The following is a 25,815-nucleotide window of genomic DNA, read 5'->3' as shown; positions in this document are numbered from 1 at the left end:
CACTTTGCAACTGTGTGGTGGCAGGCAACAGTGAGAGTTATTTTACTTTTTGAAAATATGTTTTCTGCAGTTATATTTGGACTAGCAAAAAGATCCTTGCAGTCTCAGCTCAAATTACATTCAATGTTCCTAATTGCTGTTACCCTCAAATATGATAGTGAGTGAGGTCACATCTTCAGTTTACATTTCTCATCTATATTTACAAATGACACAGCTTTGGAACATCTGCTCTGCCTACGGAGGGCTCATTTTTGCAGATGATGCAGCTGTAATGGCTGCTGGCACCATTGTTTCCTCGACGACGATGCTAGGAAACATCTCTTCCTTTCTGCCTTTCCTGCTGGTTGCTGTTTTTTAAGTTGCCTTCTGGAGTTCATTTTGCCAGGAGAGAAGGGCTTAAACTTCTAAGGCAGCATATTTTTATTATTTCTGCCCAAAGCCTTCTTCCGCGAATGGTTACTGATGGCAGTCTCCCCATGGCAGCCCCGCCTTTTTATATAACAGCTCTGGAGGTAGGGAAGCTATAGGTCTAAAATAAAGGAGACAAATGTACAACCTTTGCAAAGTTCAGACCTTGGATAAAATCTGTATCTCTAAGGCATAGGTACCTTGGCGTTCATAGAGAACATGGCCATCATTTTATTCCTCATTGGAAAGAGGTACTGCTCTAGATGAATGAGGAAGGGTGGGGGTGTTGTTCATACAGACAACGTTTAAATGCTTTCCTGTTGTTGTTACTTCCATTTTAAAGTATGATAAGTTAATAAAAGTGTAGACTTAAATATTTTCATTTCTGGAGCCAATGGTCCAGTTAAAGGAAATGCAGAGGACAGAGGAACATGCTGAATTGCACCATGAGCGTGCATCGGCCCAGTGCACACTGTGCAAACACAAGTTCTTCATCAGATAGGTTGTAAGCAAACAGAAGGAAAGGAGAGGGAAATCTGGAGATTAAAAGACACTTTAAAACATGGCAAAAGAAAAAATTGTTGTTGGGTAAGATTAATCTATGTCTAGGGGGATAGAACTATTTGAAAATGATTTCTTGGCTTAAGCCGCGTCACAATGTATGGGCTCTTACTGATGACTTGATTTTGCCCTCTTGTGTTAGAGACGAGGAACATGGGGCCCAGCAAAGAGATTTGCTCCGTGTCTAAAAGGGAGCAGGTAGGAGAACCAAGATGGGACTCCAGAACTCCTGGCTCATGTGTGAAGCTTCTACTACTTCCCCTGAGTATGATCTTTATCATATATTAATTGTATCTTTGAGTTCATCAACATAGATAAAATCACAGCAGACTTGACTACATCTTGGAGACTCTTTGTGTTAATCTGCTCTGTTAATGCTTTTCAAGCAGATTGGCTCTGGTCTTGTCCTGTGTAAAGTGTCTATAAGCCCAGGAGCTGTAACATTCCCTGATTTATGGATTCACAGAATAAAGTTAGTCTTTTGCTTTCTAGTTGCTTTGACATTATATAGTTAGTTTCATTGTTCAGCACCATTAAAATGCTCTAAGGTTGCAATTAAAGCTATAAAATAATCTTTACTTTTGTTATTAAATTTTATTTTTTCCCAATAGTTCTGACACTGATTTAAATTACATATTTTCACATGTGTAGCACTTTTTCTTGGGGAATTCATTCTTAAGTAGACTGGCTGTTTTGAAAAGAGGGAACTGCCTGATATAAATCCTCAAATTTTGGAATAAAGACATGTATATCACTACCACACAAGCAATTCAGCCAACAAATTCACTTTACTGAAATAGGTTTTGGGTTAAATTATTCAATATTTCCATCCAGTTAGGGAGAAAATAGATCTTAATGGAGGCTATATAACATGCTATATTATACTATGGTGACATGTTTGTTATTACTGATTATTTTTATTTTTGAAAAGAGCCAGGATTTGAGGCTCAATTACAAGTAATTAACAATCCAACAATCCAACCTATGTGCCACGAGAAACATTTAATTCTTCTTGGTATTTGTAAGAAGTCAACAATACATGCCACTAGTTCACTGGCAGTGGTTCTTACAATTATTTACTGTGAAAATAATAGCACTAACCATTCAGGGTAGAAGATAGAAATGTATGTTATTTATCTGGAGGATAATAATGTACATTTTAACTTCATGAAGCTGTGGATTTAAATTTATACTGGAGCAAGAGGTGTGGAAAATTGTAAGCTAGAGAAACTCTTGACTTCAAGAGACCTTTTTTTTTTTTTTAAGTTTTATTTTATTTATTTAATTATTTTTTTTATTTATTTGAGAGTGAGAGAGAGCAAGAGAGCACAGAGGGAGAGGGAGAAGCAGTCTCCCTGCTGAGCAGGAAGTCCGACGTGGGGCTGGATCTGAGCCACAGGCAGACGCTTAACCTACTGAGCCTCCCAGGGGCCCCCTGCCGGTACACCTTTTCTTTACCATGATGATCCAGGACAGTAGGGATAGACGTGCCCAGAACGTGGGTGTTTGGTGTGTCCTGGTGTCCTGCTTACAGGTCAACTGGAATTTAGAATACCCTGAGTTGCTCTGGTTTTTATTTTCCTACCTGTGATTCCAAATACCCCACTGTGCCTGGGTAGGAGGCCTGTTTCACCTGCTATTTAATTTAACACTTAAAATTAACCACCACCAGCATCTTCCTGATAGTAGTGTTGTGAGGATGAAATGTGCTCATATTTGTAAACAGGACAGAAGTGGACTACAGGAAACGTTCAGGAAGTGCTAGTACCTGGCACACAGTAGGTACTCAGATTAATGAAATGAGTGTAGGGAGGATAAGTCTCCTATCCGTGGTAGGGTACTTTGACTGCGGACTCTTGTCTTTCACACAGAAGGCAGTTACAGAGACACACACACTTGGCATGGCCCCCCCCCCCCCAACCCCCCCCCCGCCGACCAAGTGGTGTGCAGTCTGTCCTAGGCTCCTCCTGGACAAGATCTGAATCTGTTCTGGGTAGACCAGGTGGGGAGAGCACCAGCATTTTGCTGCCCTTTTATGGGCACCCCGACTTCTGGGCCAGACATCTCCTCTGTTGTTAGTCACAGATAGTCCTGGTGTCGAGAAGGATGAAGGAACATCCGTTGCCAATGCTGAACAATTATGTCTAACGATTTGGGTTATTACTAGATAAACCAAGGCACTGGGAGATAGAAGTGAAACTTTTCTTGATGGAGTAAATTTAAACTTAAAATAGGTAGATCTTCCCATTCTATACCAAATGAGAGAACATGTAGTCTCAGACACTTCTAAATTATAGAATTAAAAAAAAAAAATGTTACCTTGGTATGACCACATATGTAAACACTAGACCAAACAATTTGTGAAATTTACTTGCTATGAACATATTGACTATCTTTTTGGCTTTGGGCACTTCTGTGAAGGATTTGAAAATTATTTACTTAGAATAAATATTTTCTTCTTTTTTACCTTAAAGGTGGTTAGTTTAGTTGTTGTTCAGTCTTAATAGAGTTGGTTGATAATTTCTTTTTATAAACATCTGAATTAACAAATTCTGGTAGTGATAATCATAACTAATGAATGTCATTTATGGGATAGTAAAACTTACGTCTGTATCAGTCATCAGTGAATATGAATTAAAGATGAATAATAATATTTGACATTAATAGGGGCAGCATATTCTGCTTCTTGGCCCCCACACAGATACCTGCAGAGATTCAAAGTTTAGTTGTATCAGTACCCATGGGGTGTCACACAGCCTTCCCAGTCAAGGGGGAAAACAATCCAGCTGCTGATATTATCATTTTACCTAAATCAACTTAATACCCCAAAAAGACATTAGAGCCGGTCTGTATAATGATGGTCCCTTACCTTTGTTACACAGAACTTTACAGATCTCTCAGTACTCAGCCTTCTGCGGTCTCAAGGGATGAACATCAGTAGAAGAGTCCATGAATAAGTCTGATGAAACAGACAGTGAAACAGGCCAGAGCCAGCTGTGTAATTTCAAAGAGCATGTTTTCAGGTTCCAGGATGGGTGTAGTCCTCTGGTCAGTTCTTCTTTGGTTTTTCTGCATCTGTAATTGCTCCAGGGCAATGACTTTATACCCTGAAAGGATTTCTTTTTTTTTTTTTTTTGCGAACACACCATGTAAAGACACACCATCCCCGAAATCACATCCCCGACGCAGGCAGCTTCCAGACCCATCACTTTTTTGTCCAAAACCGCTTGTACTGCTCCATGTCAAAGTCATCACTGAGCTCTGGCTCCTCCTTCTCTTTCTTTCGGAGCTAGGCCTCCCGTTTCCGGAACCGTGCCCTCCTCTCCTCTGGGGACAGGGTGTCCAGGTCCACAGGCATCTCAAGCATTCGTCGTGGCTCCCGGTAGCGGATGTGGATGGTAGAGCCGTCCTGCTTGACCAGGAGCACAGGGTAGAGGCGTGCATAGGCTTGTCGGTGCACACGTGTGAGCGAGGCCCTGTTGCTGTCGGCCTGCCAGGAGGATGTATGTAGGCGGGCATGCACCAGAGCATACCCTGTCAACACGGGCTGCCGCAGCAGGTGCAGTGGGGCCTGGTCAGAACAGCTTCTGCCCCATGGAAGAGACCGCTGTGGCAACTGCAGGAGACCAAGCAGCCTGCCCACGGCGGCCATTCCTCCTCAGGGCCCTTGTGGCACGTGGAGGCTCAGGTTCAGCCACTGGCCTGGTGGGCAACCTGCCCCCTTGCCTGAGCTCCGCAGCAACGCCGAACCCCAGCGTCCCGGCCGACCCACCACCCAGTCCACCCACGACCCCGCCTCCCCTGAAAGGATTTCAAGTTAGAATTCTCCCAAGGTGTTCTTCAGAGTGGTGGTTCCTTGGGATAGTAGTTGATATCATGCAAAAAAGAAAAAGAAGAAAGAGTTCCACAGTCAACTCGTTTGGGGATTTTCTAGATTAATTATAACATCTGTTTTCTCTAAGTCTTTTGTAGACTTTGGGGTCCTTGTCTGCACTGTGAATCTCTTGGAAGAGATTTCCTGAGCTGTTTTGAACCAATATCATGGAACCAATATTTATGGGAACAGTTGTTGGGACATGGCTTCCTTTGCTTGTTCTCGGTTTTAGAGACAGTCAGTTTATCTGGATGTCCCTAATACGGGACTATTGTCTTTTCAATCTAACAGAATACTCTGGAGAGGGACGCCTGGGTGGCTCAGTTGGTTAAGCAGCTGCCTTCGGCTCAGGTCATGATCCCAGCGTCCTGGGATCGAGTCCCACATCGGGCTACTTGCTCCGCAGGGAGCCTGCTTCTCCCTCTGACTCTGCCTTCCACTCTGTCTGACTGTGCTCGCTCTCACTCTCTCTCTCTCTTACAAATAAATAAAATCTTAAAAAAAAAAAATACTCTGGAGATGCAAAGTGAAGGGGCAGGTCTTTGCCTATCATGAATAACAATGAGATGACACAATGTTGGGGTTGCAAATAATAAGGAAAACACTGAAGAGAGCTGAGTTTGGCCTAGGATTATACTGTTTGCACCTCAAATGCAATGAAAAGTCTTAACCTTCTCTTTTTGTGTCTAGTATGTTTTGTGCAGTGCTTGTGTGCTGTGTGGACTGTCATGGATTTTATAAATTTTTGAGTTATTAATTGATCATTTGTGCATTAAATGATTTATCCTTGTATATATACATACTTTTTTTATAAAATTGCATATATGTGATCCTGGAGTATACATGGCTTTCTACTTTTTATTGTAATCTTTTCCTTCTCCCATGCCCCACATTTTTGCTTGGCTACCCTGCATTTATTTACATTTTTGATTATTGTTTGTCTCCTTAATATATCTTTTTTTGGATTTTGATATTAAAGCAGTACTGGTTTCGTAAAATGAATCAGGGATGTTTTCATATATCTCAAAGGCCTGGATTAGTTTAATAATGTTAGCATCACCTTGTTTTTTTAAAAGGTAGGTAGAACTCAGCCAAATATTTCTGGTCCTGGTGGCTTTTTCAATAGTGCCTCCTTTTTCCTATGTTAATTTGGTTCAGTTGCTCATTTTTGGATTAATTTGGGTTATGAAAGTTATTCCCTTATATATGTGTATTTCTTTTTTTTTTTTTAAGATTTTATTTATTTATTTGACAGACAGAGATCACAGGCAGGCAGAGAGGCAGGCAGAGAGGAGGAAGCAGGCTCCCCACTGAGCAGAGAGCCTGATACGGGGCTCAATCCCAGGACCTTGAGATCATGACCTGAGCCGAATTTAACCCACTGAGCCACCCAGGCGCCCCTGTGTATTTCTTTATTCTGAGAACATGTATGCAAGAACCTCATGTTCTGCCTCTGCCTTCTCTCAGCATCTCAGCCCTCGCTGTAGTGAGATTCATGTGCCAGGTTTGTGAGCAAGCTTAATGGGAAAGTGTTTACTTTGCCAACTGTGCCGAATAAGTCATTTCAAAAACCACATGCTTGATTGTGGGAATAAGCAGACTTCAGGGAGAAACCCAATGCTGAGGCTCAGTGAGCCTTTACTAATGCCAGGAAAGCCCGGTGGATCACCAGGCACTCATTGCAGAATTATAGCGGGAGACAAGGGATTCCCTGTAAGAAATGTGAACCACGCCTGAGAAGTTTGAGTAAGTTTATCGCGAAGTAGGAGTATAATCATTTCCTGTTACCAGAGTTTAGAAAAAAACGCATGACTCTGAACCCTCTTAATTAGATTTTGTGCTCCCTGATGACCATGATGGGAAGTAACATTGTATTGACTGCTGACCACGTACCAGGGTGTGTTCCAAATATTCCATGTGGGTTAATGCCATTCAGCCTCAAGACGACCCGTGAGACAAAGATTATTACTACACACATCATGTGAAGGGCAAACGGGCACAGAGAGGTCTGTAACTTGCCTAAGTTGGCACAGCTGGAACAAGGCAGGCGGGCTGTGAACCCAGTGCTCTGATTCTAGATCCCAAACCCTTCACTGGGACACTTGACCGCCTTCCCAGTGAGGGTTACAGCCTGTTCATCTGCATAAGGGAGGGACTATCTGAGAAAAGATTTGGGTGTTAAATGGCTAAGTGATTGAGCAGATAAGGGGGGTAATTGGCCATAATTCTAAACAGAAAGGAGAAAGTACTCTAATAGAGCTAAAAATGACGAGTTGTGGAAACAATGATATCTTAATTTTGAGACTATCACTCAGAAGCAGTTTACATTTACATTTTCAACATGGGGTGAAGTCCAGTAATACGCCTTTTGCCCAACTTTCTAAGGCGCTATTACTGCTTTCTAATTGGCTCAGACTGTTCTACATCTCCAGTCTTTCTTGTCTAATGATGAAAATGGTTTCAACTCCCTTTAGGGCTGTTAGAATGAAATAGCAAAAATGAATGGGAAGGTTTGGAAAAGTTTGCTGATAGGATTATCCTGTTTTGGAGGATCAGTTTTTGGTGGTTAATCGCATTTTCGATGGTTGGGTTTAGGCTGTCTGAACAGTGGGGTGAGGTTCTATTTTTGTTTTTGTTTTTGTTTCTGTTTTTTCAAAGAGAGTGTGTGAGTGGGGAGGGGCAGAGGGAGAAGGAGAAGGACAATCTGAAGCAGGCTCCACGCTCAGCCTGACAAAGTACTCAATACAGGGCTCGATCTCACATGGCCTGAGCTGATATCAAGAGTTGAACCTTTAATGGACTGAGCCACCTAGGTCCCCTGGGGTGAAGTTTTTAAACTTATGAATGACCTTATCAGAAAGAATCAGGATGATGGCAGAGTGGTGGGGAAGGAGAGAGACCCCAAGTCCCATTGATTTACTTCTGATGCAGATGGTGTTCAAATTAGATGTGGGTGGTGACCTTGTCCATAAGAGGGGGTCATTACAGCTGTCCCACCTGCCACAATGTAATTATGATGACAGAATTGGGAGGAGATGAGGCTATTACTTATAAAACTGAAAATGTATAAATAACCTATTTTTTTTTAAGATTTTTTAAAAATTTTACACAGAGTGAGAGCAGGAACACAATCAGGGGGAGTGGGAGAGGGAGAAGCAGGCTTCCCGCCAAGCAGGGAGCCCAATGTGGGACTCAGTCCTAGGACTCTAGGATCATGACCTGAGCCAAAAGCAGACGCTTAATGACTGAGCCACCCAGGTGCCCCAATAACCTGTATCAGGAGGCAGTTAAACAAATTATAATACCTTGTCTTACCAGGAAAAACATGCAGCCTTATCCAATATGAAAAAATGCCTTAAAATAATGTAAAAAGACCAAAAGCGGGTGCAAAGTTGAACGTGTAGTGTGATCACAGGTCTGAAAACACATAAACCAAAGCTCTTCCAAGAATGAAATCTAGCAGCACAGTTCATCACAGTGTGAGTTGTGGTTTCTCTCGACATGGTGGGACATGCCGGTGACTGGCGCTGAGGGATGTGTGGGACTCTTTTCCTTCAACTTTTCCATTGTTTCTAAAGTTTCTGTAATGATCACATAAAGTGAGACTTTAAAAAAATGAAAAAGAGTAAATGTATTACTGTCTTAAGGGGGAAATCAATTTTATTTTTAAACCTATTCACAAAGGATTTGAAAGCTATATATATATATACACACATATATATGTGTGTGTGTGTATATATATATATATATATATATATTTTTTTTTTTTTTTAAAGAAAATTGCTGTGAAAGAGCTTTGATAGTTAAAAAGCTTCTGCGGAAGCAATAAACACAGTCTTCTATTTGCTGGCATTGCTTCAAGGAATGGCAGTCTGTGTTTAACCGGCACATTGAAAAAGCCCCAAGAGAAACCATGTCAAGAAGAATGTCCCAGGCGCCACACTTCAGAACCGTGGGTTGGGGCTGGGTGCTTCCACAGAGAGGTGCTGCTCAGTTCATCTCTGTTGACCTTCTGGGAATCGAGGTCTCAGTGACGTAGAGCTATGCTCAGTAATATTTGCCAAAGCAGCACCAAAAGGAGACTCGACCTCACACTCAGGAGACACAGGCTGCCATGTGGGCTCCAGACTGTTGGGGTCCCTCTGAGAGGACGGAGCCCTCTCTGGACCTGGTGATGGAGGAAGATCTACTCCTTCCCACACAGAGCAGACAGCTTTGGCTCTGAAGTCAGAGGGCATGAGTCATACATGACTTTAGGGTAGCTGTCCCTATGACCTTGACCGAGCCAGTTTTTAACCTCCCTGGGGCATGGTTTGCTCGCCTGTAAAATCGAGGTAAGAACTTTTATTCTCTACCTCCCAGATACTGTGAGGAACAAGGTGGGATGAGGTATGACAAGATCCTGCAAACCATAGGGGATCCACAGTCCTGTGGGATTGTGACAGTGCATGATCTGCAAGGCATTTCTGAGTTTTGACTAGCATCCGAGGCCTCTGAGGAAGTCAGTCCATGCCTATGCTGGACTAAACAAGTAATGATAACAAGAACAATATGAGTAATAGCTAGTGTTTTGGGAACACTATATACCAAACACTGTTCTAAGGACTTTACATGTATTACCTCATTTTAAAGATGTATTTATTTATTTTAGAGAGGGAGAAAGAGCACGCTGCACAGGAAGGGACAGAGGGAGAGGGAGGGAGAGAGAAGCTTTAGCAGACTTCTCATTGAGCCCAGAGCCTGATGCAGGGCTTGATATCACGACCTTGAGATCATGACCTGAGCCAAAAGCAAGAGTCGGATGCTCAACTGACTGAGCCACCCAGCTGTCCCTGTATCACATCTTAATACTTAAAACAATTTCATGGTAATGTAGTTACCATGGGGTAGGTACTGGAATAGTCCCCATTTTACAAATGAGGGAGAGGCACAGAGAGGTTAAGTAACTTGTCCAGGGTCACACAGCTAGCAGATGGAGGAGCGGGATTTGAATCCAGGCCTGATAGAAAGCTGCCGGTATTTTTCTCTGACATACAAGGACGAGGGATTTGGGATACTTATTTATTAACTGGTTGTCTTAGTTTCTTTCATTCAAGAGCTGCTGTTGATAAGGTTTGCTTTTTTTCAAGTATTGCAATTAAGAAAACCTGCTGGTGGGCAGTGAACGGGACAAAGCGGATGGCTTCATGACTGTGGTTGGCAAAGTGTCCCAGACTGGCTGTGGGAAGGCCTCCTTCTCCTCAGTGTCTCCAGCAGGCAAAGGAAGGAAGCGCTGAGCAGGAAAGGGCTATGACTACAGCCACCTTCCAGTAGCCGGAGGAAACCAGGAAGCCATCCAGGGCAGCGCTGGAAGGCCCTTGGATCTTGAATGGAGGATATTTCTTAAGTAGGAGACTCTGATGACTTTGGAAAGGAGGGTCTCTCCTGGGGTCTGGGACAAAAATAGCCATGCACAAGGGACTGACAGTCAGAGGGACTGAAGAGAGAAGTTCAGAGCAGAGAAAAAGCAGCAGGGGAGCCTGACATACGTATGGGCTTTTATGAGGTTCAGGTTTGTAGGCTATGCAGTGGGAATACTTTGAGCACACAGCCCTGGAGACCAGGTCTGGCATTCTGTGCAAGTAGTGGGAATGATGTGCTACCAGTGTGAAGGGCTTCAGGAGGACAGAGGTGCGAACAACTCATCGTTAGGCATCTGGGTGTTACCCGCGGGGGCTTGAGGTCCGGGGAGACTAGGGAGGCAGTTCTCACCATTTCTGACATTCTGTTTCCCAACCTGGCCAAGCACTTCCTAACCCCCTTTATGTTTCATTAGTTAATGAACTTCAGTACAAGGGTAAGTTTAGCCCTGATGGGACTCCATGCAAACTTAGTAAGCAAGTGATTTCCATCACAAAGCCATCTCTGCTCCCTGTCTTTCTTTATCCAGAACCTCCTTAAATGTCTTACCATTTAAGTTATTTCCTTTTAAAATTCTTTAGAATACAAGTCCCTTGGTGAGACACCCTGTCCAAACACAGGTAATTGTTGACTTGTCCCTAGAATGAGTGATAACTTGTTTTTTGTTTTTGTTTTTGTGGGGTTTCTTTAGAATGAGTGATATATATATATATTTTTTTTGAATGAGTGATATTTTTAATGTTCAGAAAGGATCGCTGGTTAGGGGCTTATGCAGGAAAACACCATTGTCTGTCATCTCCCACTCTTGTATGTGGGACATATCATTGCTTTCTGTGCATTTTTTAACAAGACTGTTACCACAGTTTTCTGCAAAGAGTAGTTCAGGTTATTCTAAGTAGAAGAAAGTTAGGGGTTTTGGTCAGAAGAAGGGGATGGATTGGAGAGTCAGATTTCATTAAGAAAAAAAGAATTCAGTCACTTGATTAGAATGGTGTTGCTTCTTTTTCTCTTTGAAAAATGGGACTTAAATCACTTCTCGGTCTTTTGGTTAAGATCAAGTGAAAAATGGAAGATGGGAAGCCATCCTCAGCTCTGAGAGGCTGTTTGTAGTTCCTGGAGACTGCCTGCAATTCTAGAAGTTGCCCGTAATCCTTTGCCACATGGGCTTTCCTAGTAGGGCCTCTCAATTCATCAGGCCATCAGGGAGAGCAAGTCTACTAGCAAGACTAAGTCTTAGATAATATAAACACAAGTGTGATATCCCATCCCTTTGCCATATTCTGTTGGTTAGAAGCAAGTCACAGGTCCTGCTCATATTCAATAAGAGGGGTCACACAAAGGCATGACCACCAAGAGACAGGGACCATGGGAACACTGTAGAGTGTGTCCAGTGTACTCCTATATCCATCCTGTATCACACTTCGACTTCACTGCCTTTTTTGAGTGTTTTAAGCTTTCTGTAATTTGGTTTTGCCCTACTTCTCCTAATTTACTTTTTCCTTCTTAATAAATTACCTCTCCTTTCCCCCTAAAATTTTTTTTCCCTTTTATCTCTTCCATGATACATCAATCAATACAAGTATATTTTATTTATTAGTATAGACATAATTTTAAAATCTTGTGTATAAAGCAGAAGTAATTTTCATTTAAATGAAGAGTTCTTAGCTGTGTTTTGGCTTCTGAATCCTTTTGAGAATCTCATTAAAGCTATAGAGGTTCATTTCCCAGAAGTGAGGGACACAATCCTGTATCATTTGTTATTATTGCTGCATAGCAAACCACCCCTAGCTTAGTGTGGTAAAAAGTTACCATTTCATAATGTTCATGGTTTCAGGAATCCAGATGGAGCACAGTGAGGATGGCTTATCTCTGCCTCATGATTTTTGGGGATGCAGTAGAGAAGACTGAAACAGCCAGGGTGACTTGAAGTGTTGAGGACTAGAATTACCTGGAGGCTTCTTGAGTCACATGGCTGGTGCTTGGGCAGGGATGACTGGGAATCTTGGTTCAGCTAGGACTGTTGCCTGGAGTACTTACATGGCCTCACCATGTGGCTTGGGTTGCTCACAGAGTTATGGCTATTTCTAGGAGGAAGAGTGAAGGAATATATGGAGAACAAGCCTTCCAAAAGGCCAAGTGGAAGCTGTCTGGCCTTTTGTGATGGTAGCCTTGGAAGTCATGTGGCATTGCTTCCGCCATACGGTAATTGGTTGAATGGTCTCAGGCCACTCAGCTCCAGGATGAGGAGACATAGACCTCACCTCTTAATGGGAGGCATACAGGAGAAATTGCAGAAACACACACACACACATTTAAAGGACTAGATTATCTGAAAATTGAAAGGGATCATTGAGGATGACCTATTTCAGTCCTCTACCATGGCTCAACTCTTTTTCACAACTTTCCAGCCATCCCATGCCTGGACCACTGTGGGGACAGAGGGGTTCCTTCTGTTCTCTCCTGTCATCCATGCCCACCACTTTCCAGTCTGTTCTGTTCCTCACTCCATAGCCAGAATGCTTGTTCTAAAACACAAATTTGCTCCTGTACATCACCCATCTTCACCTACCCACCCCACTCCACTTCAAACCAGATTTCATAACTTCAACTCCCCTTGGTTTATTTCTGTCAGGTAGTTCTGAGGTTTTTAGGTAATAACGGAGAAAGCTCTCGAAGTAGATTTTCTTTTTTATTCTTAATTTAAAATATGACTTAAGGGTGCTTGGCCACCTTTGGGGTCATGAACACCATCAACACTGCAGAACCATGGGAAGGGGGACCAGAGAATCATCCGGCAAGATTGTTTCTCTTCCCAAGCATGAAATTTCCAGCTTTCTGCTCAGTTATGTCCCTGCCTCCTTTCCTGTGGAGCTCACCATTTTGAGCCCCTCCCTCCTTTCCTTTCTACCTGCAGCTTTATACAGGAAATGTTGGTGCTGACCATCTGAATTCTCTGTAGGTGCTTGTAGTGACCTTGGGTCTTGTGAGGTGGCTCTAGTCCTCTGTTGGATGTGAATAACTTATCTTTCAGAGAGCAAAACTTAGGGTCCTAAAAAGACATTTGCATCCAGATACACAGTTCTCTCATTTTGCATTTTGGGTTCTTGCATCAGGTTCATTTTGGTGTCATTGGCCATGGCAGGTGGTCACGTTGATCTTCGATTTTCTAGGTTGTGAGTTTCCCAGTCCAACCCTTTTAGGTGATAAAAAAAAAAAAAAAAAAAAAAAAAAAAAAAAGATTTAAGATACACAGGTGTCTTCTGCATCTTTGCTCAAATATGACTTTATTGGAGACTGTGGCTCACCATCCCTGCCCCGGAGGGTAGCTGCCACATTTGCACCTGCGTAATGACATCATTGTCTGAATATGTTTAATGAGTCTTCTGCACTGGGGCACAGCTCTGTGAGATGGGGGTGGTGCCTGCCATGCCCACCCCTTCTCTCCAGAACCTCCAGGACCTCCCAAAGCAGGCACTTGGTGACTGCTGATGCCTGACCATGTGATATTTTGTTTCTCAGGAGTAGACAATCTACAGATAACAGTCAGCCCGACCCCAGAGTCATTTCCTCATGGGAAAGCGTTACCGATTTCACCAACATGGCCTTTCTCAGAAGTCCAGTCTTCCTTGGCAGCGGCCAGAATCCAGAATGTGCTGGGACCGTCCCCTGACAACACGAGCGTGCTGCAGCTCCCCCGAACACCTCCACCGAAGACACACCGCAGAGCTAGGGCTCACGGGGACTTCTCTTCCTCCCCTTACCAAGGAAGTGGCCATAGCGCCTTCCTCGAGCCTTCCAAGGATTCCACGGAGTCTGTGGTCCAGCCGAGACCTCAAGGGGGAAAAGACGCAGCCTCCATGTCAGGTTTGCCTCACACCAGCATGCTCCCCTCCTTGTCCACCATCCCATCTCAGCCAGTATGGGTAGGGACTCCTTCCATTACCACACAACATGCCCCACGATCAGACGGGCTCCCGTTTCTCCCTCCACCTTCACCCTCCTCATTGGCTCCTGACTTACCTCATTCCATTGTCTTTTCTAAACCAGCCAAACCACCTACCCAAGTGCCTTTCTTCCCCCACACAGCTCCTCCTGGCTCCTCTTCACATCAGAGCATAGCTAATTCCCCAATCCCATTCGCTGGTGAAATGAACCACACTCCATCCAAAAATGCCCTCGATTTGCTAGGCATCCCTCATCTAGGTTTTTCTGGATCCTCCACAGGACAGCGGCCCGAGCTGCCCCCCACAGCAGGTCCTCACTCCGCAGGCTCCCCCACACCTGCGTTTTTGAGCTCCGTGGCAGAACTGGCCCACCTGCCTCCCGTTCCCCTAGTACCTGGAAGTCTTCCTCGGCGTCCAGATGGACCGCCTTCACAGGCAGTGGCGGAAGGGGCTTCAAGTCCTGCATCCACCCACTCTGTGGAAGCTGGGGTGGCCAAGGGCGTGCACAGTGAGGTGTCTTTGCCGACTTCGAAGAGTGCAGCAGCCGCTGCTGTGACCGAGGAGGCTGTGTCTTTGCTTTCCCGGACTGCAAGATCTGGGGCAGTGGAAACGACCTCCAGAAAGCTAGCCCCTGCTACTGCAAATGACTCCACTCACCCACTGCATTTGCCAGCCGCTCCAGAGAATTCCAAAGGGCCCAATTTTTCGGCAGAACACACGGCTTCCTCGTTGGTGCCTTCTCCTCTGCCTCTCCCCACGGCCAGTCGAGGGCAAGCCATCCTTTCTGGGGCACGGAACATCACAGCCGCCGACTCTCCCTCCCCACCCACTTTCACCCAGCTGGCGCAGAATCAGGCTTCCCCATCCACCGCGCCCCTAAAGCCAGCTCCTCAAGAAGAGGGCACCAGCGGGTCCCCTCCGACCGCAGCTCCAGACTTCCCCCGGTCTAGCAAATCTCCCGATCTCCTTTCTGCAACTTGGGCCTCTCTCCTGCGGGAGGAAGAGAGCGTGACAGCTGTTTTAAAGAAAAACGAAAAGGCAAACTTGACAGTTGCTCTCCAGACCCTTCCAAGAAAAGACATTCTGAGTCTTCACACTGTAAATGGGTTCCCCTCTGATTCCAGCACGGATCGTATTTCATCTTTTCTCCTTACAACACTGAGAACAAAACTCCCTTCAGAATCAGCGCTCCCTTCCGTGCTGTCCGTACGAGGCCCCCAGACTATTCTCCCAACCCCCCGCTCATCCAGCGCCAACCCAGAGGCTCCTGCAGCTGCAGAAGGCCGCTCTGAGTCGCCAGTCCCAACGTCCCAACAGGTGACAGCATTTCCCTCCTCCGCTGAGGTCTATGATTTCTCAACAATGAGACGTGTTTTAAAGCCAGCGACCACAGATGTTTTCGGGAGTTCTCTTCCCACAGAAACTGGATCCCTCTCCATACAGCCCATGAGATCTGGCTTGCAGCAGCAGACAAATTATGATTTAAATGGGCACACAGTTCACTCCACCCGTTGGGAAAGTCGTTCAGCTTCAACTCCTCCTCCCAGTGGTTCGACTTCAGCGGCCAGAACAATAAAATCTTCAGATCGCAGAGCTACTGCTGGGCCATTAGTGACTGCAGAAGGCTTCACCGTCCAGCATCCTGCCCTTCCTACCAGCGCCAACCAGCCTGTCCCACAGTCAGAAGTTAGCATGGTTGGAAACCATACGGACGTGGTGTCCTTAACCGGTGCCTATTCCAGAGACTTCCAAACAGCTGAGGTTGAAAAGGACCCACCCGCAGGCCAACACGCTGCATCTCATCCCCATCTCCAGCTGCCTGGGCATGCAACACCTGCTCTTTTGCCAGCCTCTCCAAGGCTGACTTACGCGGCCCGCGTCCACAAAGTGCTTTCAGACGGAATGGATAGGAGTCTCTCCATTTCCAGTGATGTCTATCCATCTCCTGAGATAAGTGCTTCTCCACCATTCCAGAGTCCCTTGAGAGATCACACGACGGCTGAGTCTCCTCTACCAAGCAGGGCCGGACTCAGGACCCCGTCCAAAGTACTGCTGGCTTCTTGGGGCCCCGACAAACGGACAGGTGCAGCCACGCGTGCAGGTAGTTGGTTTCCTGGTACCCCCAAAATAGTTAGGACTGCTTCTGTGGACAGAGGACCTTCAAGTTCAACACAGACACCCGGCTTTGCTTAGAAGGAGCAGAAACACACTTTGAGGGTGATGAACAAGTTAGGGGTCCCCAAAAGTCCTGTCCTTTATCCTCTGCTGACTTGAGTTTTTTGAAAGTACAGTCGGTCTCCGGCTTAAAAGAGTTTGACTTACAATTTTTCAGCTTAGAGCAGTGCAAAAGTCATAGGCATTTGGTAGAAATCACACTTCAAATTTGAATTTGGATTTTTTTTTTCCGGGCTAGCAATAAGTTAGTCCTCTCCGGTGGTGCCAGGCAGGGCAGTGGGGCACAACTCCCAGCCGGCCACGAGACCATGAAGGTCAGCAATGATACGATTATAACCATCTCGTACCCACAATTACAACCATCTCGTACCCACACCACTATTCCGTCACTTTCAGTACAGTGTTCAACAAATTACGTGAGATATTCAGCACTTTATTGTAAGACAGGCTTGTGTCAGATGGTTTTGAGCAACCGTAGGCTACGGTAGGTATTACGAGCACGGTTAAGGTGGGTTGGCTAAGCCAGGATGTTCGGTAGCTTAGGTGTATTACATGCATTTCTGATTTATGATATTTTCAACTTATGATAGGTTTATTAGGACAGAACCCCATCGTAAGGTGAGAAAGAGCTCCATTCAGAATTTAAACATCCTTATTGCCAACCACAGGTTTCTGTAAGGGACATTCTCACTGTGGGTAATTGACTTAACGAACCTAGAACCATTTTGCCCAAATTCCAGAGTACAGAGACTTTTCTCACCAGCAAACCCGCAAGTTCCATCCATCTGTCACCACCACAAGTGACACGTGCCCTGCAGACCAATGACAGACTTTGCTTTTTTTCCCTCTTTGTAGTGGACCCCTCCGTGTCGTCCAGGGCGGAACCAACAGCAGCAGCCACCCCTGCAGCTACGTCGTTCCTGGGGAAATCCAGTCCACGGGCGCTGTCTGCAGCCCTGATCGCCAAGGGCCCTGGCAGTAACCCTTCGGCCGTGGCCTCAGGATTAGTTAAGAGCAGCTGGACCGCTGCTCTAGCTACAAATGCCACAAACAATACAGCGCCTGGCCCAAAGGCGACAGCGGGGGCGGTGCATCCGACCTTCTCCTTCACGCCAACCTACATGTTTTCCAGAACAGCACATACCGTGAGTGCTCACACAGCCATGCAAGGGAACGCAGGCACCGCCTCTGGCCTGCTGTCCACGACACACCTCCCCAGGAAACCACAAGCCATGCACACGGGCCTTCCCAACCCCACCAACCCAGACATGCCCCGGGCAGCCACCGCCCGCCCGCTGACCATCACAGCAGCCTTGACGTCCATCACCGCACCAGTGAGGGCCACCCGCTTGCCACCCGCACTGGCGGGAAATACAGATGCTGCTCTTCCCGCTGCGTCAGCTTCCGTGGTCACCACCGGCAAAATGGCATCCAACCTGGAGTGTCAGATGTCCAGTAAGCTCCTGGTGAAGACAGGTGAGAGTCCACGGTCCTGATTTTACTTGAAAGTAGCAATCATGCCCTGGTCTCAGAGACGTAGCAGAATTATTTGAGTTCTTTGAGATGAGTGGTTCTTAACCAGGGACAGTTTGGCTCCTTCTCCCCCAGAAGGCATCAGGCCATGTCCGGAGACTGTCTGTGACATGAAAGGGAGGTAGATCCCCACAAACCTACAGCAAAGGATCATCCAGCCCCAAATGTCACAGTGCTGAGGTTGAGAACCTCTGGTCCTTATCATAAGTGATGGCGGAGAGGGGGAGCTTTATGGAACATGGGGTCTAGTCCCGAGGTCCGTCCCGATATCAGAGGCCCCTGGGGAAGCCACTTCTGCCAGTGGGTGGGGGAAGGTGGTCTGAGAAGATGAACGTGTAGCAAGTTTTCCTGCAGAACAAATCAGGGATGTGTCACATAAAGGAATGAGCTGGCTAGTAAGATGGCAAATCTCGGAAGCCCTACAGAATTCAGAAAGGCTTTTGTTAGCTATTTTGTCAGTCGGCAGATAGTAAAAGTACAGCTGTGTGATGAGGGTGCCCAGGACTTCCTTGGGATATTGAAAAGGAGGCCTTGAGAAAGCTGGGTGGTGTCTGTTGTCTCAAGCTGCACTTCCCGGTGGCAGCCCAGCAGGCCAGGAAGGCCCAGGACGCTTTCATCAGTGGCAGTGTTTGCTCTAAAAATCATCAGACACGTTATTTGAAAGAGCATGCCAATGCTGAATGCTTGAGTCCCGCCTTCCTCTTCGCCCCACAAAGGATTAAGTGAAATTATATCTTAAGACAAACCCTATCCTAAAATGGGAAATTGTGAAACTAGGCGTATAGCAGAAAGTACACTATTGCTTTCTGTTTCTTAAGAAATTATACCATCTGGTTTTCCACTCCCCCTGCTCTGACAGGCAGGCCACCCCAACCACCTAGATGCAGAAGTCTGGAACATTCTCCCCCACTTCTGTGTCACTCTCCATCATTCCAGCCACACCGGGCCCACCGCAGGGGCCCTTCAGTTCTAAACCCTTGAATACTCCTTCTCTCCGTCCCCACTGCCCTTCTCTGGTTCACGCTGTCGTCACCCACCTCTATTTCTGCAACAACAACCAAATTTATCTCTCTGCCTTTGACTAGCCACCCCCCGCCCCAATCTGTTCTCCAGTCTGCAGGCAACGGAATTCTCTAAAATGAATGCCTTCGCTGAAAACCCTTCGCTTCCCGGAGCCAGCAGGACCAAGCCTAAACATGTATACTGAGGGGCACTGCTTCTCACCACTGTGCCTTTGCTCTTGGTCCTCTCTCTGCTGGGAATGGCTGGGGATGGGGGGCGTCCTTCTCCTGTTGGCCAAGCTCGTTCCCTGTTATCCTTCAGGACTCAGCGGAAGCTTCAGGAAACCTTCCCTGAACCCCACCCCCTTGCCCAAGTCTGGGCTGGATGTTCCTCCTGAAGCCTCAGACAGCCTGGGAGGCTTCCCTTCAAATAACACCTGTCACATTCAGTCACAGGTGCCTGTTGTCCACCCCAGGTCTCCATCCCGCTCTCTGTCCCACTTAGAGGGTGCGGAGCTGCCCCTGCCTCATTCAGGGCTGTTTTAGGCTGCAGGACCTCACTCAGGGCCTGCACGTCAGCAGGCTGTCAGGGAACACTCTTGTCGGAATTTTCTTGCATGCATTTTCTTACTGACCCATTGGGGCCAGGCACCGCTGAACCCAGTTTTCAAAGTCAAAGGCAGCGTTGGTCAGAAATGAAGTGCAGCCGGCATATTAGCTCTCTCTCCTCTAGGATCACACCAATATGAGGCCTCCCTTCTTGGGACTTGAGTGGGACCGAGAGAGCTACTACCCCGGCCCGCCGCTCTCATTGGTTGGACCTGTGGTCACCAGCTTTATTCAGAACTTGCAGGAGGTGGAGGGTGGAGAGGAGAGGGGAGCCCCAGGAGGGGGTCTGCTGCCTTACCCTGACGGCCGTGCTTCTGTTTGGTCCCACAGTTCTCCTTCTGACCCAGAGGAGAGTGCAGATCAGTGAAACCTTGAAGTTCAGTATAGCCAAAGGGCTCACGCAGGCATTACGGAAGGCTTTCCACCAGAATGACGTCTCGGCTCACGTAAGCCCCTCGCTTTTGTAATTAAACTAAGCCCTCTATATCCTCCTCTTGGACCCCGAGTACGTCTAGATTTTCCTCCTCTCTGGGTACCATGACCACACATGTCAGAAGTAACATCTTCCTTCATTTTGGCGAATAGCTCATATGTGGTGACTGGAGAGAAAAAGGCCAAATTTTGAGGTGGAAAATGGAGGTTAATTGCCTTATGTCTTTTTTTTTTTTTTTTCAAGCCTGGATATACTGTTTTAAGTCATACCATTATCCCATTGTTTAGGGAAAGTATTTGCTATTGTTAAGTCTAATTCTCAAGAAACTGTCCATTGCTTTCCCCTTCATCTTCCTCAGCATTGTAAATGGTGATTTGTTTCTGGACATTTATTTTTTTTTAAAGATTTTATTTATTTATTTGACAGAGAGAGACACATCACAAGCAGGCAGACAGGGAGCCTGATATGGGGCTCGATCCCAGGACCCTGAGATCATGACCTGAGCCAAAGGCAGCGGCTTAACCCACTGAACCACCCAGGTGCCCCTATTTCTGGACATTTAAAAATTATTGTAAATTGAGTCCAACTTTGTTTCAATAGCCAGCAGCAGACAGGGGAATAAAACATTTTTCCCCCAAACACTTTAATGCCAGGTACTATTTAACAACTGTCAGCTGATTCCCATGGCATAGCCAAGGGATGGAACCCTCACTTTGCACTCTTTGGGATTGATGCCAAGTTTTAAAGCCCTAAATGTGATTGGCAGTTGGTGGATGGCGCTTTCCACCACTTAGAAATAGCAGTCCAGCTTTTTCCCCCCTGAGGCTTGTCTTGCAGCTGCATTCGGCTTCATGGTCTCCACAACCACACCGAGGACTAGAAATGAGGTTTGCTACATAGTTTATTAGTCATTGTCAATCTCTTTCTGTTGGGGCAAGGGAGGATGGGGAGGAACAGAGAGAAAGGGAGAGAATCTCAAGCAGACTCCATGCTGAGCAGGGAGCCTGGCACAGGGCTGGATCCCAGGACCCTGAGATCATGATCTGAGCCAAAACCAAGAGTCAGATGCTCAGCTGACTGAGCCACCTGGGCTTCCCTGTCAATCCCTTTTGTATAATTCTGAGAGAAAACAAAGACAGACAGACAGAGAGAAAGAAAGAGAAAGAAAGAAAGAAAGAAAGAAAGAAAGAAAGAAAGAAAGAAAGAAACTCATCTCATGAAAAGCATCTGTGGTTTCTGCACCAGAAACTACTTGAAAGTTGAAAATGTGAGTATTTCTGTTTGGTCACCTGACATGTAATTTTCAAACTTAGTTGTTTGCAAACTACCTTCAGTGTTTATCTTTTCTGCATTTCATCGCAGACCACTGTCACAATTAGTTATGAATTCATTTTTTAAAAATCAGCCCATTTAAAAAAAAAAAACTTTTGAAAGGATGTTTGATATTACTGGTGGAACTCGGGATCATTTGCCACAAATAAAAGGTAATCATAAAAATGAGAGTAATGGTAATAACTTGGTAAATGCAAGCTAGACATTATTGCTTGAGGAAGGCTCTAAGGCTGATGTCCCCCATGTCTTTTTGATTCAACATATGATTAGCCAGCATTAGAGAGGTACTATAAATAAATAATCCCCAAGCTGAGACTTGCTCCTCAAGGTCATTAGGATTGGAGCGGGGAGTCACTTTCTTAACCACTTTCCTAGTCATTTTCTCTCAAATAAAGAAATAAATCTTAAAAAAAAAAAAAAACCACTAAGAAAGCAAAATGAAATAATAAAATCTAAAGCCTCAAAATTTTCCATTTGGGTCAGAAAGAACTCAGCGCATCAGTGTCTCTTAGGACTCAGTTTTAAGAGAGATTGTCCTCAGTCTGTCCCCATCCTCACCTAGGTCCTGAGCCAACTTACGAGCCAGGAATGGACTGAAGTCTGAGTAGTTCTTCTCTTAGCTTTTAGAAAGAGGAATTCACCTCATTTACTACCTAATACCTGTCCTAAAGAAGCCCTCACTTCATCTATCACTTCTGCCTTTTAATTTTCGTAAGTGATAAGAGAGCTGTTTTTCCGAGCTTTTCGTCTCTGGAAATCTCTTTTGCCTGCCATCTCCTCTCTGCCTTCTTGGGTGACCATTGGTCTTCACAGGATTATACTGAGGCATTTAAGGAATCAACAAAATCCCCTCAGATTTAATTCAATCCCATGTAGGTTGGAAATAAATTACGTTTTGTTTTATTCTGATGTTTTGAGACTTACCAGTCCACATACGCTTCATAGGATTATTAGAATGTTTGTTGAATAAGAACAACTTGTTCCCCAGCCATGCTAAACAACAATGGTGGATCTAAGAAATACCAAGAAGACCTTAAAGTACTGTGGAAATTAACACCGAGTCCTGTGGGTCTGTTTGTTTTGTAGGTGGACATTCTGGAACATTCTCATAACATCACTGTGGGTTATTATGCTACCAAAGGGAGGCTGGTGTACTTGCCTGCTGTGGTGATCGAAATGCTGGGTGTTTACGGGGTCAGCAACGTCACCGCAGATCTGAAGCAGCATACCCCAAACTTGCAGTCGGTGGCAGTCCTTGCTTCCTCATGGAATCCCCAGCCTGCAGGCTACTTCCAGCTGAGAACAGGCAAGTACCTCAGAGAGAAAGGATTCCCCTCCATTCTGGAATCAGGGGCAGTATCAAGAGGACACCTGTTGGGACGCCTGGGTGGCTCAGTTGGTTAAGCAGCTGCCTTCGGCCCAGGTCATGATCCCAGCGTCCTGGGATCGAGTCCCACATCGGGCTCCTTGCTCAGCAGGGAGCCTACTTCTCCCTCTGCCTCTGCCTGTGCTCGCTCTCCCCCCCCCCTCTCTCTGATAAATAAATAAAATCTTTAAAAAAAAAAAAAAAAGAGGACACCTGTTTAAAGACTCCTGTACTAGCTGTTCTGTCATTTCTTAAAGTCCGGTGTACTTTCCTCAAAGGGCCCTGCTAAGGAACTGTCCGAGTTCCTTGCACATAAACTTAAACTTCCCAACCCTGGATTTATTAGAAATAGTCCTTTGCGGGAGCCTCCCTTCTCAGTTTATATAATTTGTACTTTATGAGCAGCAAGCACCATAGTTTTCATTCTTTTCTGTATTACCTTTGAATAGCAGTTAAGACCTGAACATCCATAAGATCGATGCTTCGGAGCAGCATGTCCCAGATGCCCCCGAATCAGAGTCTCTGAGCTTAGGTCTTGGAATCTTTTTCTCAAGCTCCCTCGTGATTCTGATCAGGTGACTGGCAAACCACGAGAGTGGGGAAACCATTGAAATTCAAAGACTTGACCAGTTTAGTGATGCTGATCAGCTGACTTTTCTCCCCCCTCCAAAGAAATAGAAGGCGTGGTCTCTCTTTGATTTGTATCATTCTTGGAGCAGATATCTGCATGGTCCAACCAAATGATCCCCAAATCTTTCCCATCAGAGGGGACCTTAGGTTTGATCGTGCTTTTGATTCTTCTCTATTATAAGTCATTTTAAGGCTCACTTCCAACGCTACAACCAAACCTTGTCTGTCCTTATTTGCCTGATTTCTTGGATGTAAAATCGGGCTGTTTTATGTGATGACCGCGGTGAGGTCCAAGACCAAGACACAGAGATCTGGTGAATGTTGACCCGTTACTCTGGTTCTAGTGTTGCAATTCGTGAGCCAGTCCGACAACATCCAGTCCTGCAAGTTTGCTCAGACGATGGAGCAGCGGCTGCAGAAGGCCTTCCAGGATGCTGAGAGGAAAGTCCTGAATACCAAAAGCAACTTGACCATTCAGGTGAGAAGGAGGTCGTGTCAACGGTGTAGTTGACAGACGCCAAGCGTAACGCGAATGTTGGCAAGAGGTGACTTGGTCTCCTGTTTCAAAGCTGTCTGGTGTAAATGTAACTCTGTATTTAGGGCAGGGGGTATAGACAGGAGGAGGTGCCACTCTGGGGCCCCCTGAGTCGAGTCAGTCCCAGCACTGATAAGGATGTCTGCGGTATGGCTGTGACAAGAGGAATGCTGTTAGCTCTATAACCTGCTATGGTTTGGGATTTTATATCTATTTTCCCAGGAGAAGCTTCCTCAGGCCTTCCTGATACATTTGTTATTTTGTTTTATTTTGTATTGTCTGTTTGTTGAGACAGAGAGAGTGGGGACACATGAGTCAGGCGGAGGGGCAGAGGGAGTGGGGGAGGGAATCCCAAGCAGGGCTCCATTTTCATTGCAGAGCTGGACACGGGGCTCCGTCTCACGACCCTGAGATCATGACCTGAGCCAAAATCAAGAATCAGATGTTTAACTGACTGAGCCCCCCAGACTTCCCAATATATTTACTACTTTAAAAACTGAACTCGATATACCTTATACGATATAGTCTCATAAAATAAGTCAGATGTCTCCTAAAATGAGTTGATTCTGAGTAGCTAATGCATCAAGTTTTGCCTATCCTGTGATTTGCTTTGAGTTATTTTCCAGACATCCATATGAACAATCACCTTAGTTTAAATAAATACACACACATATACATGTGCATTTTAAGTTTGGGGCTCACCATATGCCAGGACTGTGCTAGGTGTTTTACAAATATTTTGCTACATAAAACTCAAGACATCCTTCTGAAGTATTATTATCACCATTTCACAGAAGATAGAACTGAAAGTCTAAGAAACTCCCAGAAAGTCACACAGTTGGTAAAGAAGGAAACAAGGACTTGAGTCAAAGCCCATAATCTTACCCACTGTGCTATAGTATGGAATGTTTGGCAAACACATGAATTTTTCCCAGGAAAATCCCACTACTGGCATACTATATTTCAGTTTCCTGGACTTACAGTAGGCATGCCACCAAAAACTTTTTTCAGACCCACTTTCTTGCAATTATGTAACTAACACCTTTTTTTTTTTTATATATAAACTCCATACCCAACATAGAGCCCAGTGTAGGGCTTGAACTCTCAGATTAATACCTGAGCTGAGATCGAGTCAGACAGTTGACTGAGCCACACATGGCCCAAGACAGATTCTATTTAATGATATTCATCCAACCCTCAAATCTCCCTGATTAACTGTACAACCCAATGTCTCTGTTTTTACCGAACTAAATCCTTTGCAATGAAACCCAATAGTTTTGAAATGGACAGTTAGCATAAGCGAATTATCAGCAAAGCCAATATGATGTGGAAAGCACACAATTTAATTTGAACAAGCAGCTTTCCTTTTCTAGATTTATCCAAAGTCTATGTGGAAGTATCTCATTATGATTTGGCTCATATTAGATTAAGATCTAAAAAACGTGTCACCAACATAAGATTTATATAAGAAGTATGACTCAGCTCCCTTGTGGGAGATCTTTTCTTTCTAATTGGATTTGTGATCCTCACAGGTGCATGATTCTGGCTCGGGCTTGGCATTCTCTGATCGTTTTCAGGAAGCAAAGACCCACTGAGCACCTGCTATTCATTCAGGCACTGGGAGAGACACCGAGATAAACAAGTTGCCTTTGGCCTTAAGAACACTTTCTCTGTGTTCTATGATAGTCATGGGCCACGAGATGAAACTTTGTAAAGCAAGTAACCGAGTGTCTTTGGAAAAGACTGTAACAGACCCTTTGAAAACTGTGTCTAAATAGATTTAAATGTTCTTGAACATTTCAGCAGCTCTCGAAATGAATGGATAATTGGGTGAATTATTTCATTAACCTTGTTTTGCTTTTTCCCATGGCTGACAGGAAGCCCAGGAGGAGTTTGTTGCCTGGATTTTGGAACCCTCTAGGCCCATATATGTGGCTACATGTTAACCATCCCCCTGGGCTTATTCTAGAACCTGGTTGAGTAATTAATAACTTACCATTTTTTTGTATTAAGT

The 25,815-nt window shown here is 45.3% G+C and overlaps 2 protein-coding genes across 7 annotated transcripts in view; one reads left to right on the top strand and one right to left on the bottom strand.

Annotated features, from left to right (window-relative positions):
• Positions 1-25,815, top strand: part of KIAA1549L (KIAA1549 like) — a 261,000-nt gene that overhangs the window by 129,053 nt on the left and 106,132 nt on the right. For 4 of the 6 annotated variants that reach the window (XM_045066054.1, XM_045066052.1, XM_045066051.1 and 1 more), the window contains exons 2-7: positions 13,763-14,107; positions 14,468-16,288; positions 17,218-17,838; positions 19,836-19,951; positions 22,357-22,576; positions 23,611-23,744. In XM_045066054.1, the coding sequence (XP_044921989.1) occupies positions 13,763-14,107; positions 14,468-16,288; positions 17,218-17,838; positions 19,836-19,951; positions 22,357-22,576; positions 23,611-23,744 (3,257 nt within the window). The other 2 variants (XM_045066055.1, XM_013057976.2) reach the window with 2 other exon arrangements.
• Positions 4,086-4,745, bottom strand: LOC101673862 (39S ribosomal protein L55, mitochondrial-like). The gene has a single exon (XM_045066057.1). It carries the CDS (start codon positions 4,619-4,621, stop codon positions 4,259-4,261), a length of 363 nt encoding a protein of 120 aa, XP_044921992.1. The 5' UTR covers positions 4,622-4,745; the 3' UTR covers positions 4,086-4,258.

This window comes from Mustela putorius, unplaced genomic scaffold (assembly GCF_011764305.1).
Source record: "Mustela putorius furo isolate JIRA1106 unplaced genomic scaffold, ASM1176430v1.1 tig00003859_pilon_pilon_pilon, whole genome shotgun sequence".
NCBI classification, from domain to species: Eukaryota; Metazoa; Chordata; class Mammalia; order Carnivora; family Mustelidae; genus Mustela; species Mustela putorius.
Note: the sequence above shows the minus strand (reverse complement) of the source record. Positions and strands in the feature narration are given on the sequence as shown.